General features: G+C 37.5%; 1 protein-coding gene across 7 annotated transcripts in view; it reads left to right on the forward strand.

Annotated features, from left to right (window-relative positions):
* LOC114279193 (ARM repeat superfamily protein) overlaps positions 1-15,137 on the forward strand; it is a 30,281-nt gene extending 15,144 nt beyond the window's left edge. For 2 of the 7 annotated variants that reach the window (XM_082920901.1, XM_028221410.2), the window contains exons 6-8: positions 3,384-4,085; positions 9,527-9,692; positions 14,055-14,475. In XM_082920901.1, coding sequence (XP_082777027.1) covers positions 3,384-4,085; positions 9,527-9,692; positions 14,055-14,071 — 885 coding nt within the window. In that variant the 3' untranslated portion in view covers positions 14,072-14,475. Of the gene's footprint in view, positions 1-3,383; positions 4,086-9,526; positions 9,693-14,054; positions 14,476-14,795 lie in introns of those variants that run through there. The other 5 variants (XM_082920900.1, XM_082920897.1, XM_082920898.1 and 2 more) reach the window with 4 other exon arrangements.
* Positions 15,138-17,859: the final 2,722 nt, after the last annotated feature.

A 17,859-nucleotide genomic window follows, 5' to 3' on the forward strand; every position in this document is an offset into this window, starting at 1 on the left:
GTCTGGCTCTATCTCGCTTCCTTTCGTCTCTTCGACTCTGCAATTTGCTGACTTCTTTACCAAGACTCACACCACTGTTCGGTTTCAGTTTCTTCTTGGCAAACTCTCAGTGTTATTTGCTAAAACACCTTGAGTTTGAGCGAAGGTGTGAGAATATACTTAGAAAATATGAGGAAGAAGAACTCCGAAAATATGAGGAAGAAGGAATATATTTCTGTTATATTCAAAACTTCTTATTTTACAAGACCAAATGACACTCCTTATATAGGAGATATTACAAACATCATTATAACCCATTATATGCCACTTACATATTATATATTACCACTATCTACCACTATCATATTATATACATGCCACTATCTACCACCAACACCACTATCATATTCTATACATGCCGCTATCTACCACCAACACCACTATCATATTCTATACATGCCACTATCTACCACCAACACCACTATCATATGCCACTATCTTATTATATGCATTAACACAAATTTCCAGCACTCCCCCTCAAGCTGGTTTGAAGATATCTTCCATAGCCAGCTTGCTAGTCAGCTTATCAAATTGCTTCTTGTGTAGTCCCTTCGTTAGCACATCAGCTAATTGTTCACCTGTTGGAAGGTAGGTCATACAGATTATGCCAGCATTGATTTTCTCCTTGATGAAATGTTTATCCACTTCTATATGTTTTGTGCGATCATGTAGAACTGGATTATGAGCTATAGATATAGCTGCTTTGTTGTCACAATAGACCTTCATAGGTGTCGGGTGAGAAAGCTTTAATTCTTCAAGAATTCTTTTAATCCACATTACTTCACAGATTCCATGGGCAACAGCTCTGAACTCTGCTTCTGCACTACTTCTAGCTACCACATTCTGTTTTTTACTCCGCCATGTAACTAGGTTCCCACCTACAAAGGAGCAGTATCCGGATGTTGATCTCCTGTCTGTAACACTTCCTGCCCAGTCTGCATTTGTGTATACTTCAACTTGAAGATGTCCATGTTTCTTGAACAGTAAGCCTCTCTCTGGAGTTCCTTTCAAATATCTTAAGATCTTATAAACGGCCTCAAAGTGCTCTGCCCCTGGTGAGTGCATGAACTGACTTACCATGCTGACTGCAAAGGCAATATCAGGCCGCGTATGAGACAAGTAAATCAATTTCCCGACAAGTCGCTGATATTGTTCCCTCTCTTTGACTTCTTCAGCCTTAGCAGCTTGTAACTTCAAGTTAGGCTCGATCGGAGTCTCCACCATCTTACAACCAAGCATACCTGTTTCTCCAAGGAGATCAAGAACATATTTTCTCTGATTAACGAATATACGTTCCTTGGATCTTGCAAATTCCATTCCGAGGAAATACTTGAGGGCTCCCAGATCCTTAATGTGAAATTCTTTTGCGAGTTTCTCTTTGAGGGCTGCTAACTCTGCTTCATCATTACCAGTTAAAATGATGTCATCAACATAAACAATCAAAATTGCAATTTTACTGTTTTTTGAATGTTTATAAAATATTGTGTGATCTGCTTGACTCTGCGAGAAGCCACAACTGATAACTGCCTTCCCAAAGCGTTCAAACCATGCTCTTGGTGATTGTTTGAGTCCGTATAATGACTTGTTCAATCTGCATACTCTGTCGCTTCCAAGTCTCTGCTCAAATCCCGGCGGTAGGCTCATGAACACCTCCTCTTCAAGATCACCATTGAGAAATGCATTTTTAATGTCAAGTTGATGTAGAGGCCAATCTGAATTTACTGCAAGAGATAACAGTACTCTGATGGAATTTATTTTAGCAACAGGAGCAAACGTCTCCTGATAGTCGATCCCATAAGTTTGAGTGAAGCCTTTAGCCACCAGTCTCGCCTTGTATCTCTCAACGCTTCCATCTGCGTTACATTTTATCGTAAACACCCATTTACACCCAACTGTTTTCTTGTCTTTGGGTAGATCAACTATCTCCCAAGTACCACTTCTCCTTAAAGCATTCATCTCCTCCATGACTGCTAATTTCCAATTCGGATCATCCAATGCTTCCTGTATATTCCTTGGAACAAACAAGTGTGAAATCCTAGATGTGAAAGCTCTATGGTTTTTAGACAGTCTTTGATAGGAGAGGTAATTTGCAATAGGATGTTTAATGCAATTTCGGACACCTTTCCTAATTGCTATAGGAACATCAAGGTCGGAAATAGAAGGAATAGGATTACCTCTTGAGATTTGCTTAAAATACGGATTGCTCCTTGTAGTTTTGGAAATTACATTCTACCCCTTCAAGTTTCTAGTTGTATGACAAATGTCTCTTTTTATTAATATTTCATCAAGTCAATTAACATTTTTTTAATGATGTTAGAAATATATTTTAATTAACAATTCAAATAATTTAAGTTAGAAATATTAAGTTGTTTATTAGAGGACAGTTAGAACATAGAAGATAGAATAAGCATGATTAAGTTATTTATTATCTTTCTTTGTTACTGCAAAGTACTTTTTTTTGTAAAGATTATCATTGTTATTTTTTTCTTTTACGTTTCTATCCTTACTACTAGAATTTTGAATATTTAATGTTTTTTCATACATCATTGAATGGACCCATTTGAGAACTCAATCTAAAACTACCAGCTGTAAGAACCTTCTAATAAACTTTCTGCTTCCTGATTCTTTTTAATGGAAATTAAAAATGGTGCATGTTTCTTGTATTGAGAAAAATTCAAAAGAAAAGTATTTATATTTTTGACTGGCATGCAATAAGAGTTGAATCCTTCTTCTTATCCTCCCTTTTAGATGGATTGCCAGCACTTTCATCATTGTGCTGCAACCACTTTGGTTCAAAATAATTTATAATCTATCATAATGTATGTACATGCATACATATGTAATTGATATACTAGACTCCTTAGGAATATTTATTAGTGCTCTGAACATACTCTTGGCTAAAGATATTTTCACATCTTATGCTCCCACTTCCTATCTTACTCTAGCTCTGACATGATTTGTTGAAAACAAATAACTTGGCAACAAGATGCTAATATCTCAGATAATAGTTAACTTTGACATTTGAGTTGATTGTTTTCTTTGAAAACATGAACTGTTTGGATTTATCAAAAAAAAAAAATAAAAAAATAAATAAAAAATAAAACAAGACTTGTTTAGTATACTTATCTTGGCTGTGGCTATATACCCCATTCCTTCCAAATTATCATTGTAGAGCAACCAACTTCTCATTGTATAGCATTCAAGTTCCTGGATTTTCTGTGCTCTTTCATTTTAAAATATTGTTTCTTGCACGAGGGTACTTAAAGCGATATGCATTTTTCATCTCAAGCTTTCCTAGATTATAACCATAAAATATCTAGCTGTTTCTTATTAATGCATTTCAGGTGTTTACAACAAGCACAATAGATAGCTTGTCTTCGATACAGTTGAAGGTCTCAGATCTGGAACATGCTGTTGATCGAATAGCTCAAGCTGTTGTTTATGGAGGGAGATATTCTGATCTAGCTACTGCAAAACTTCTGAAGAAGAGCCCAAGTGCTGCTTCTCCTAGACTCTCTACATGCACTCCCCGACCATCCGAAGGGATACGTAATAGACAGCCGTCATTATTGTGTATGAAAAATACAGAGATTTGGGAGGAACAAGCATTTTCTAGGAGCAGATCAAATAGCTCTGCTACACGAGGCATCGACATGTGGTCAGATGCCACAGACAAAATAAGAAGAAAGCCAATAGGGAAGGGTAGTCATAGAAGCTCTGGACAGGGAACACATTTTGGTCCAACAAAAAAAACTGATGCTGCCTGTGCTACAGGTTATACCACTTGTGCTAGACAAAACAGTTCAGGAATGAAAAATAATCTGTGGACACTTGTAAAAGGTTATCTATCAGAGGGGGACCTCGATTCTGCATATGCAGAAGCTCTGTGTTCAGGTGACGAACTTGTCTTGATTGAACTTCTTGACAGAACAGGTCCAGTTCTGGAAAGTTTATCAAACAAGACTTCCAGTAATGTTCTTGGCACTTTAGCATCGTACTTCCTGGAGCAAAGATTTATAAATTCCATAATCCCTTGGTTGCAACAGGCATGTTACTTTCCTACATTTCTTCTTACATTTGGTTCAAATGTTTGTCATTATTGTATTGTGTACTAGCTTCTCTTTTGTTCACTATGTGGAGCGCTGGACGAGAGCCTTTTATTTTATTTTTTTCCTGTGTGTTTGGAGGTACATAATGTGAACATGACTAGTGTTCGTAGCCAGTTTCTTTAACATAATATTTCTGGTAAAAGAAAAGGAAAAAAAACCTGCATTGGCAAGAGTGGTAGCCCGCCTTGCCTCCTAGCCAATTGTCTAATGATAGAGCCTAGGTGATAAGGTCCCTTGTCATTGTTGTCTGGGCACTTCCCATGTATTTTGAGTACCTCTGCTTGGTTTCTAGTTTCAACCAGGTGGTTATTGAGTTTTTAATATCATAGGAAATGACTAGATTAAATATTGTAGAAAATTTAATGTATAAAGAGAAATAGAGAATTGTATAGATATTGATTGTATTATTGATAGATATTAATGTTATATTTATTACAATGATTCATGATTCCTATATATAGAAGAGGGTGAGTGTGTAGTAGGTAAGGAGTAGGTGAAGTGGAGGTGGTAGTGGTGTAGTGGGTTAGGTTTAGTGGAGTAGGTGAGGTGGTAGTGGTGTAGTGGGTTAGGTTTAGTGGAGTAGGTTTAAGTGGGTGAAGTAGGTGATAGGTTTTAACAGCCCCCCGCAAACTCAAGGGGATAGGAACTAGCCAACTTGAGTTTGGAGAGAGTAACAAAACAAGAAAATAGACGAATACATAAAAGAAAAGAGGATAGGAGACACTGTATGGTCGTGTCAGACCATTGGTGAAGACACTGTATGGTGGTGTCATAACGTTGTAGAGGACACTGGATGGTTGTGTCAGACCGATGTAGAAGACAGTTTATGGGGTCATGTCGGACCGTTGTAGCAGGCAATGTTGTGATAGTTGTTGTGACAGTTTACGGAGTCTTGCTGGACCCTTGTAGAAACTAACCGGAATCAATGTCGGGACAGTTTACAGAGTCTTGTCGGACCCATGAAGGAGCTAACCGGAATCAATGTCGGGACAGTTTACAGAGTCTTGTCGGACCCATAAAGGAGCTAACCGGAATCAATGTCGGGACAGTTTACAGAGTCTTGTCGGACCCATGAAGGAGCTAACCGGAATCAATGTCGGGACAGTTTACAGAGTCTTGTCGGACCCATGTAGAAGACAGTTTATGGGGTTATGTCGGACCGCTGTAGAAGACTGTTTACGGGGTCATGTCGGACCGATGTAGAAGACAGTTTATGGGATCATGTCGGACCGGTGTAGAAGACACTGTATGAGTGTGTATATAGGCTGCCCAAAAGATATACATGTAGATATATATATCGAGCCCGCAAAAGTCGCGCCCTCAAAAGGCGCGCCCACTTTATCAAAAGATGTGCCCGACAGAAATCATCGAGCGGCGAGCCATCAAAAGGCGCGCCAGACACGCGGCGATGCACGTGACCGACAGAACGCGTGTCGGCCTCTTCGTCAGGGTCTTTATAAACCGAAGCGGAGGCTGAGGCTTGGAAGCATAATAAACCAGTTGAAACCTCTGCATTCTCAGAGAGCTTGTCTCGAAGAGCTGCAAATCTTGAAACACTCTGTAACCAACCCTGTCTGACAGTACCAATCGGTAATCGCTGCTTCTCTGAAACACTTAGCAACCCAAAAACATGGCCTCTTCTTCCCGTCCAGCTACCCAGAACATGGCCTCTTCTTCCCGTGGTCTGCTTACTCTCTTTCCCGACCTCAACGAGTCCACAAGAGAGATAACCGGTGCGGTTGCCCTTGAACCTCAACCAAACGCCCCTGAGTTTGCTCCGTTGACCTTTCCTATGCGGTCTGTGGAGCAAAGAATGGCAGCGCAATCAGATATTGAGGCGAATCAGTATACTTTGAAGTCATGTGTGGAAACCATGACTGCGGTCACAAACTTGTCGCACCGGCTGCAGAGTAGGACAAATGAGGTGCAGCAGTTAAACGCCCAACTGGCTCTGCTCCAACGCATGTATAAGGATGCGCGAGCAGAGATAAGTGTGCTAAAGGCGGAAAATAAGGAACTGAAGCGGAAGGCCACCGTTATGTTCCGATTTGGAGGTCCGCCATATGCTGCAGTGGAGGAGCAGGGAGTAGTGATCGTGCCCAGTGGAGTGGGTGCGGGAAACACAGAGGCAGCACCGGCAAGGGCCGCCCAGGACGGAGGCAAGAAAAAGCGACCCGCAGCAGAGTAGAGAAGCAAAATCCCGCCTGTGGATGTGGTTGTTTTGTGTGTGTGTTTTTTTTTTTGTTTTTTTGTTTTTTTTTTTTTGGTGTAAAATGCTGATCGGGGTTGATCCCCGGCATGAAGAAATGACAAGTTTGTAAAATGTTTTTTTTTTTTTTTTTTTTTTTTTTTTGGGAGTGTTGTGTTGAAAAAATAAAAATAAAATGAAAGAAAACAAGGGAGAAAGAAAATAGATAAAAAAATATGTATAGATGGATTATATGAAAAATATCAGGGTGATTGTTTCAAAAATAAAGTGGGGGTATGTAAAAAGGAGGAAAAGTGATTTGGAAAAAATAAATAAAAAATAAGTGATTTTAAAATCAAATGGAGGAGAGTTTGAGTAATAGAATATAATAAAAAGAGATATATATATATATATATATATATAAAGTAAAGAAGGTGGGGAACAACATGATAAGGGTGTATTTTAAAATGATAAATAAAAGAAAGTTGAAGACAACATGATACCGGTGTGTATGGATGTGATAATGAGAGTGAAACAAACTTGGTGAGTGTGATTAAATAAATAAAAGAAGAATGGGTGTGCTTTCCTTAGTGCTCCTCTCTCTGCCTTCAAAGTCGAGATTGGTCTCTCCAAACGAAGGCTCAACATTCAAATCATTGTAGTCCTCTGAAAAGGTTCTAACCATGTGCCACAAAATTGGCCCCACCATTATTTGCCTGATAGATAGATGGCTGGAAGCCCTTGACAACACCAGCACCACATATGGACAAATGCATACACACACAATCACAGCGCTGGCACCACCGATGAGTATGGTGGATAGCCTCCTGTGGGCCATCTCTAACACCTCATCATCTCTATAACCAGATACTGATATTAAACAGAATGTTAATATAAATATCAGCAGCCCATAATCGTATCTTGCTTTCATTCTTGGAAAAACTCTTATGAATGTCACTACTGCAGCTAGTATGAAGACGAAAAGCCCAAGTAGTATGGGCTCACATATTTCTCCAGAAAAACTAGCAATTCGATGAGCTCCAACGCCAAGAGTACCAGCAAGCAGTGTTGCAAAACCCCTATTTACACCCCTTCCAAGTGTTGCACCCACAGAGAAGTCAAAGACAACAACAATAGTAAGAACAGCCCACATTGCAGAGACACCAAAACCATCATAGAGAGGGTCACAGTAGTAGAACTAAAAGGTTGAGAAGGTGGTGTAGAGAGAAACCGAAGAGAGAGTTGCCGAGAGAGAGAGGTTGGCCTCTTCATCTCAGAGAGAGATGAGAATGGTTGATCTTTGTATGTAGAGAAGTCGCCTCTGGTGGCGGCGAACTGGAAGCTATATGTATTGATAGAGATGACAGCGGAATAGGTTGAGGTCCGGCGGGCGGCTAAGGTGAGGTTGCCGCCCGCCGGGGAAGCGAAAATACTAGGTTCTAAACCTGCTCTGATACCATGTAGAAAATTTAATGTATAAAGAGAAATAGAGAATTGTATAGATATTGATTGTATTATTGATAGATATTAATGTTATATTTATTACAATGATTCATGATTCCTATATATAGAAGAGGGTGAGTGTGTAGTAGGTAAGGAGTAGGTGAAGTGGAGGTGGTAGTGGTGTAGTGGGTTAGGTTTAGTGGAGTAGGTGAGGTGGTAGTGGTGTAGTGGGTTAGGTTTAGTGGAGTAGGTTTAAGTGGGTGAAGTAGGTGATAGGTTTTAACAAATATATATATATATATATATATATGGCATTAGGTACCTTGACCTTGGACAAAGGATATTGTAATAAAATTTCATACAGTCTTTAAACCAAAACTCTCTCGTGCAATAAATATTCAACAGGTCCGGCCAATATTCTCTGTGGTCTGCCCTTTCAGGTGAATTGGGTCATGTAACTAGTTTCTCCTACTTCTATATTTTAGACACAATGATTGTGTCCCCTTGTTATAAAGCTGGGTACAGTCGCCTGGTAGGTTGGACCTACCAGATAACTTCTCTCTTGTGAGTGTACACACACATAAAGAGACAAACACTGATTGATGTCTTTTGTGTTTTTGTGCCTATGTAAGAACTTTCAATCTGCAGTTGCATGGGAATTTCTTTTTTAAGCTTTTTAGAGTAGCAGTTACTGTTACACTACCTGGTTGCAGATGATAAAAGATTGCCGATATTTTACCATTTTATAGCAACTCCCCAACCCAAAAATGGAAAAGGCAAAAAACTTAAACAGAAAATTGACAATGAATTCATTTTATCTTCATGTTTTTCTTGTCAAGAGAGCTTTTATTATCCGCAATCAATGATGGTCAAGTTATATCCACCACTTTCATTATAATTTGGAAGCCATATTTGGAGGTCCCACGACCTTAAAGTTTCTCATCACACGTGGGCTTTTTGTGGAAATCTCTTATTTCATAGAAATGATGGTCGAAAGAATTATCTTAGTAACTTTAAACTGATGCTGTCAATAACTATTGTTGTAGCTAGCTATTTTTAATGGGTCCCATTTTGTTATTGGACAAATGACAGGACAGGATTTACTAAATGGCCGCATTAGTGGCCATGTAATCTTCTTACCTTTAAATGCCACGTAATACTATATGGAAAGTTAGAGGTAATATGTGCATTGGATGATTTGCTGAGCTACTAGCAAGACAGTTGCCTGGTGACTTCACAACTACTCCTAACTATGTCACATAGAATAGTAGGCTAAAAGAATGAAATGAGTACTTTCAGAATTAGTTGTTTGAGAAAGCCTTCTTTCCCCATAATTGGTGTATTGATGTTTTGAATGGTTATTTACAATGTGAATTTAATTAAACTTCAATGGGGAATAGGGATTTTCCAAGAACAGGGAAAGAAGATGAGCCTTTTGGCTTACTGATTCTCCCCCTTCATAAAGTCATGAGTTTCCTGACTCTTATTTATCACGAGTCTCATGATTGTGATAAATGACTCACTGAGGTTTTCATAAATTCATGTACTTTTATTCGTTCCTAATGAAATTATAAAACATTTAATTAACTTGAAGTCTTCAATGTGAGTTAGATAATTAGCACTGTGCTCTTCTTTTATTGTCTAGTGTTCAATTTCCTTGTGTTTCCACTTAACTAAGTAATTTGTTTGAGAGTGATTTGAGACTGGAGAAAAACTCTTATCACAGAATGATATCCATTATTTTTAGGTGGTGGACCTGAGTGCTATCCATGGACCAAATTACCTTGGTCTCTCAGCAAAAGCAAGGCAAGAATTTTTATCGGCAATTCGGGAAGCTGCCAACCAGGGCTATTCTAATCTTGCAGAGAGAAGTTTTGTCACACAGCTAGCAGTGAAATTGCATCAAATCTGGGGTGAGTAATCTTATGCATATTTAAATTAGTTTAGTTCTCATGTGACATGAACACAATGTTTGAATTCGGTCTTAGTCACTAATCTCAACCCATTTAGAATATGAAGGAATCTTGACTATCAGCAAAGTTTTAAACTTTCCCAATGGAAGTGGCAGAAATTTCAGAAGTCTCGAAATTGGATGGAAGTGATTCAAAATTTGAAATTTTGTCATATTTGTAAATCTTTGCATGACCTTGATTCTTGTGTGAGGATCTTCCTTTTAAGTGTTGGAAATAAAAGTTAAAATGAGGAGTCTTCTCTTTAGGGAAAATGTTATTTTATCAAGAGAATGAAATTTATCTTTTCTTTTTGCCAACTATATTTATTTATTTTCTACGCATCTAAACAAGGTTTGATTGCATGACTAATTCTCCTACACTCCTGGTAAATACCGAAGTGTGAAAAATTATGTTCTCATAGTTAAGTGTCAGCAAGTTACCAATACTGCTCTTCTCTCTCTCTCTCTCTCTCTCTCTCTCTCTCAAATGTGTCATGTCATGTATAGTAAGTGTTACTTGATAGTGTTAGTAGATTTGAGTGTTAGAGGTAACTATAATGTTAGTAATCTACATCAATTGGTGCTGTTTAGCTAATTCTCATTTGGAAATCATATAAGTTACCAATACTTCCCTTCTCTTAAATATGTTGTGTCATGTAAAATTTTACATTTTCCCTACACCTCTTTTTCTAGGGGGTACTTTTAATATGTCTCTTGCATAAACTGTCAGGTATCAATTACATTACTGTAGTAGTTGTAAGACCATGATATGCACCATGCAGCATGGACTTTGCAAAAATCTTTAATTGTATTCTTTAGTGACTAGGATGTCCTTGAGAATATACCTAATTTGCAATTTTTATGTCAGATATAATTTTTTTATCATTAAAAACCATGGTGGCATGAGGGAAAATTTTATTAATCACTCAAAAAAGAAATAGGTACAAGGAGAGGGGGACATAAAAGCCCAACCTCTCGAACAGTACCAAGCACACCTAACTTCAAAAGATCTCTAATATGCTTAGGAAAGAGATTTAGATCAGCGAAAATAGAGTCAGAAAAATCACAACCCCAATTTGCCACACTGGTGGCTTCCTATAACAACGAGAGAACCAAAAAGAAACCCCAAATGCAGCTTCTTCATTCTAGCAACTGAACATTACTGAACACCATTCATGGTGTCCACCAAAACCTTATGTCCATCCCAATCTCAATAAATCTTTTCTCTGCACAACTCAATACCCTGAGCACATGCCAGCGTCTCTGCCATCATATTAGAACCAATGCCATAAGACACAGAAACCAAAGAAAGAACCCTTTTCATTCCAGTAATATCCGGGTTCTCCCTCTGCTGCAACCATCACTATTGAGCTTGATTAAAGGAGGGTTAGGATTAACCCACTGTATCAAAAAAAAAAAAAAAAAAACTCTCGGCAATTGCAGCATAAATGGGGAAATTCAACACCTGCAAAATCAAAGGATCTTGAAAAGAAGCTGGAGACACAAAAAGAACCTACCTGGCTTAAGGCAATCAAGAAGAAGAAGAAAAAGCTATGAGCAATCTGGAGACGATCAGCGATATTTGCTCCTCGCTTTTCATTACTCTCGACAAATCACACGAGGAGCTACTTGTCTTATCAACTTAATGACATCATAATCTGCACCAGCAAACCACCAAGAGTTAAGTCTCAGGTGATGAAGGGGAGAATATATATATATATATATATATATATATGTAAGTCTGAAAATTTCCCTCATAGAAAAGAAGCTGCCTCACTCAGAAAATAAATGTAATACTAATTCTGAACCACGAGATGGAAAACAGCAGCAACACCGAGAAACTATATGAACACCATTGCTCTGAACAGTCTCAACAATAGGTAAAATGTTATTAAACAGCTTCCACATAAAAACTGAAATATTAAGGATGCCATAGCGATGAAAAAGAAAACATATGCCGTTTTACCTTTCAAACCATATCCCAAGCTGAGGACACAGAAAACACCATCAGAATTGGGCTACTGAAAACACCATCAGAATTAGGATTCCAAATAGTGCTATCAGAATCTGGATTATATACAAAGTTCAATTTTTCAAATTCTGAACACAACTCACCAAATGAGGAAGAAGCTGGTTCAACAGCTGGCAATTCCATGAATCATTAACCCAAACATCTCAAACACAAAATTGCTGCTCAAAGGACAGAACAGCAGCCCAAAAAGGGCCCTCCAGAAGCTAACAGTCCCACCATAAATCACATAACACATTATTAAGCTGCCAGAAAATGTTATGTTTAGTCTCCCGAAAAAACACCATTCTCTTCCACCAGAGCTTAATGCTAAATGCAGCAAACATATCAGAAAGCTTGCAAGTTACAACCTATTCCACCTTACTCAGTTGGAAAGCACAAGGAATCCCACATCTTCCAATGAGTTTTAGGACCATGTCATCTGAACCTTCAAAAATGGCAAAATTTCTCAATATCGTCCAACACATATTTGGGAGGGTCCATAGTCATTAACATAAAGATAGGCATGCTTTTGAATTTGAAGAACATGCCTCAACAAAATGAGCTGACCTCCCATAGAACGCTGCCCTTCTCCTAATTTTATTAGCCAACATAAAGAGGACAGCCCAAATAAATAATGGGCAGTCTTTTGTGCCTAAAACTAGTAACCAAAGAAGCAATATTCTCACGAGCAGGAAGGGCCTTCTCTGAAAGAATAAAGCAATTAATTTCCTTGTTAACATGTCAACCAGAAATTCTCTCATACTCGTACAGAAAAAAACATTTAATTTCTGAATAGCTCTCTTGTAACCATTAGTAAAAATGACAATATCATCTACAAATGCTAAATGTCTAACAAGGGGGCAATCCAGAGGCTGTGAAAAACTCAAATGACTTGACCTTCTTGAAACAAGTTATTTAAACCTCTACTGAGAGCTTCTGTCAAAGTTAAATAGAGGCAGAGGAAGGGGATCAACTTGACATAACCCTCAAGAAGAATGAAAATAACCTGAAACCTGACCATTAACAAGCAAAGTGAACGAACAATTTAATATGCATCTCCATGCCATATCAATCCTCATTTTATTGAAACCAAAGTGGCTGAGTACTGTTAGTAAGAAAGAGCCAAGAAACTCTATCCTAGTCACCATTTGTGGTTATAATGCAACTTTATAATTGGAAACCTTATGGTTCAACTGCTGAACATCTCCCGTGCAAGCAACACATTATCCATGTCATTTCTTTCTTGCACAAAACCCCTATGCTGTTGAGAAATATTTTTTGGAAAAAGAAATGCCAATTTAATAGCCAACGATTTGGTAATAACTTAATAAAGTTTACATACAAAGAGAAGGATTATTAAAACTGTCAGGCAAGGAGTTACCAGCAAAAGAACTGAGGACCACATCATAAACATCCTTATTCACAATCTCCAAGCCATGGGTGAAAAACAAATCAGAAAACCCATCTGGACCCGCCACACTGTCTTCATTCAAGTCAAATATTGATTTTTAACCTCATCCAAAGAAGGAACAATAGTTAAATGGGCATTATCCTCTTCAGAAACTATACAAAGAATCACATCCAGCAATACCAAATCCACATACTCCAAACCCCCTAACGAGTGCTCTTGGGAAAAATTAATAGAAGTTCACTTAACCCCTCCAGTGTCCCCCGCGCAGAACCTCCTTAGACTTTATGTAATGAACCCAAAATGTTTTACTTTTAGTCATTGTGGATTGATAAAACAAATTCGTGTTACAATCCCATTTCTTGAGCTATTTAATTCTTGAGTTTTGCTTCTAAAAATTCTTCTATCGGAATATCCCAGTTTTGCTGCACTGCATTCTGAAAATCATGATGTCTGCATATGTTTTGAAACCTAAAAGGTTTAGGATCAGAATCAGCGTGAGATTGAAGCAATGAATAATAAACTAGTCTAGTACTTAAACATACAACTGATTGAAGAATTGGTTGCTTTGGAAAAGTCCAATGTTGCTTTGATGATATAGCTGGCCTTAGACAAAATCAAAATAAATATTGAATGAGCCATCCTTTATATTGCTCCAAATCTACCTGTCACTTGGAATATGCATTCTGTGATTTGCTGGTGTCCATGAATTTTTGTTGTTCATTGTTGTGTTGGGTTATTGACCAAATAGGAATATACCGACTTAGAGTGCCTACTAGATAAAACAATTGGTTTTCTTAGACATTAAATAAAGCCATTTGACATTTAATCTGTAAGGCTTCTTCCTTTTTTTTTTTTTTGAATCACAAAAAGACTACTAAATTTCATTCTTTCCTTTAATGTAGGAGGAGAATACGCTTGAGAAGAAAGCTAATCACAAGAATTGGTGCTCATGCTAAAGGATTTGCTAATCTGAAGTAACCATTTGTGTCCAATGCTTAAAATTCAGTCCCCCCCCCCCCCCCCCCCCCCCCCCCCCCCGGCGCATAGAAAAACGTCGCACTAGGAAAGATCGTTTCATGTAAATATTTGAGAAGCTTGGTTTGTTAGCATGCTTTTTTTTTTTTGGTTAAATTTCGTTTCCTCATCTACTATTCTTTATAAAGCCGATAAACCTGAATAGAGAAATTTGGCCAACAACTCTTCGTTGGGCCCCTTTTTTTTTGTGAAATGGACAGTCCATATTCTCCCATAATGCAGGAGGAGAATATGCCTAAGAAGAAAGCTAATCAAAAGAATTGGTGCTCATGCGAGAGGATTTGCTAATCTGAAGTAACCATTAGTGTCCAAATCGTCAAAATTCAAATTTTAAAATTATTTATTTATTTATTTTTAAAATTCAATTTTTTTAAATTATTTAAATTTTGTTTCCTCATCTACTATTCTTTATAATGCTGATAAATCCGAATAGAGAAATTTGGCCAAAAACTCTTCATTGCGCCCTTTTTTGTGAAAAGGACCATCCATAATTTTTTGCTTCATAAACCCCTTGAGTAGCAGCTGTGTCCTCCATGAAGGATACTAATTTTTATTTATTTTTTTGGGGGATAATCTTACCCATGGACATATATCAACTTACGCTGTAGCATAAATTTTATTGTGGAAGGGTCGACCATACCGAAGCCAAGGATCTCTGATAGCAACTTGATGGAATGAGATCCTTGGATTGAGTGGAAAAATCTGGCATCAGATCATTGTCGAAGGGAATGCCCCAAGGTTGCAGATGTCTACAAGAAGATAATGAAGGAGTTGGGAGTCAAGAAACGTGGTGGTTGTGGGTTGAGACTGAGTTATGATCTTTTTGACATGGTGGAAAGTGGTGATGGCGAGGCTCCAAAGAACTTCATAGAGCATGCCTCTTAGGACAAGCATATTTTACTAGTGTGTATGAAACCTACAAAAACTCCATTTCCACGAAGCGCTCTTTGCTAAAGATACTAAGCATATTAATATGCATATATCATTTAATTTTTTTTAATAAGATGAAATCAAAAATCCAAAGTATTACACTTTAGTATTCATTTTTAATCATTTATTTCTCATCTTACATCTTTCAACTTTCATTAATTATAAATCACTATCCATAACACATTATATTATATATAATTTTTTATTAATATTTAGATTTTTTGGGTTATAAAACTAATCCATCACAAGCCTCGTTCCCACACTGCCTCCGACACTAAACTGATATTCCTTGCCCGCAATATGATATGTGATAGGGGTTGGAGAATATAAATTTACTCCAAGCACAACTCATAATCATCCCTAGATGTTAGAAATGGTTATGTGAAAACCATCATTTTAACTAACTTTGACTTAAATTTAAGGTGAGACCTGTTCACTATTTTAGGTGGGTTTTTATGTCATGTAGTTGATTTGACAAAAACCATTTACGAATGAATTGGAAATTGAGACTCCAAAGAGAGCTTCGTGGAAATGGACTTTTTGTAGGTTTCATACACAATGGTAAAATAGGCTTGTCCCATGTAACAGAGACAAGGGAATTTATGTGTATGTTTCAAGTTTGAGATTTGGGTTTGGGTGTCCACATTTCTGAAGTAGAGAAGTTATGGACAAAGTAGAGTTGGGCCAAAATTACCATAGATGTGCACTGCCGCTCTGCACTAAACCAAGCCTAGGTTGGGCTGCGTGGGTGCAAAGTTGTGGGTAGGAAGGATGGGCAAGCATTCACTCGATTTGTCAAAACCAAATAGCCTAAACCAATCTGTTACAAAATGGATGGTTTCAATAGTTTTAGTAGACGAATACGGATGCATTTTTTTTAATCCAACTAAATTTGGACAAATGGCAGATATGAGACCACTTGACCCAATCTAATCCTCCAACACTCCTAGGAAAATGAAGTTTTGTTTTTATGGTTTATATGTTAAAAAAATTGACATTTTATTTAGTAATTATATTTGTTGTTTATGAAATATGAAAGTTGAGCTTTTATTTTTATTATAAAAAAGGAACAATAAAAAATTTGGGTACAAAATAGTAAATAATTACTGAAAAATATTTTGAAAAAAGGCCCAAAACAGTGAAGATCAAACCAATCTGCATCTGCTAACTAAGCAAATGAATGCAGATTGATTTTTTTCAATCTACCTTAGTTTGGACAGATGGCGAATGAAAGGTCACTTGACCCAACCCGATCTACGAGCACCCTTAATGTGTAGGGTCTGTCCATATTATATTTTCCAAACAAAATTCATTTAAATTTTTTCAAAACTTTTTGGGTGGAAACAAAATTCAATCTATTTATTAATTTTGCGCTACATTTGAAATTAATTTTTTTGAATTTTCTGTCTCTTCGGTTCAGTCACCTCTGATCTGACCAGCTGCGTATTTCAGTCGCATCTTTCCAGCCAGTTCTGAATTGGTATGAAATCATCTTCGAACAACCACTAAGCATGCTATAAATAGCCCCTCCTCATTCTAGAATTTATTCATTCCGTAAATAGTTTTATTTCTTCTTCCTTTGCTCTTTGCTTCTGGTTACTATGTATAAAATAATGATTATGATTTATGAGAGAAAAAGAGTTTCAACATTTATTTGGTTCTCCAAACTTGAAGTTCTTGTGTTGCATCTTCAAGTTGTAAGTCATTGCATATTGGCCATGTTTGATTCACAACACTAATAGTGAGGTATTAATAATCCTATCAAATTAATGTGGTATTAACTATCCCACTCCTACCTCATTATTAATAATCCTACAAATTTGTTGGATTAATTATCCATTGGATTAATAATCCTAAACCAAAATATCAAAACAAACATAGGATAATTGGGCCCACGGACTAATAATCCCAATCCCATGCTTTAATCCTTCCAATCAAACATGCCCATTGGGAAATAGACGCTGGACAAACTTGAAGCTGGACAAACTTTCCATATTGTGTTACTGAAAAATATACTATAGCAATGTAAGAATTTTGTTTACTGATTTGTTTATTTATTTAAAATAATTGTGTATTTTATTTTGAATTTCTAGTTATTATTTTATACAATTTTGTTCACACACATTGAGACCTGTCAGGTTCTAATAGCTAAAAGGGTGAAAACTAGTTGAAAAATAGCAAGTGACATGATTCAATCTACTCGAGCGGACCTTCCACATTGCACAAACGGTTCGCTTACGGACCCAAAACTGCTTTGAGTCAATTTGCTTGAGCGAACATGTAGGCTGTACTAGCAAATTTGCCCTGATTCGTGTGTGTGTGTGTGTCACGACCCGAACCTGCCCCTATGGGTTAAGGCCATAACCGGCCAGTAATCACGAGATTACCTACGGCCTCAAACCAAATAAGAAAAAACTCATCAGAGTAAAGGGGCCAAACGGAAGCAAATTTAAAACTTTGTCCATAGAGCCGTGCTTATATGCACATCATAACATTTCATACATACATATGTTAATAACTCACAACAGAAAGTATAATAACATAGAGTTCTATATAGATAGGATCATTCAAATCTAAGTCAGCCAAAACAAAGCTATATACAGACGTACACCAAAGTCCTCGCCAACATGACAAAATAACATAGAATGGCAGAAGGGCGAAGACGTGTCTCGTGCGTGAGACGTAAGGGCTGACTCTTCAAAACCTTAGTTGTTCCATACAGACTTCACCGGGGCTGGGTTT

The sequence above is a fragment of the Camellia sinensis genome, chromosome 3 (assembly GCF_055761805.1).
Source record: "Camellia sinensis isolate YWXY chromosome 3, ASM5576180v1, whole genome shotgun sequence".
Taxonomy (NCBI): domain Eukaryota; kingdom Viridiplantae; phylum Streptophyta; class Magnoliopsida; order Ericales; family Theaceae; genus Camellia; species Camellia sinensis.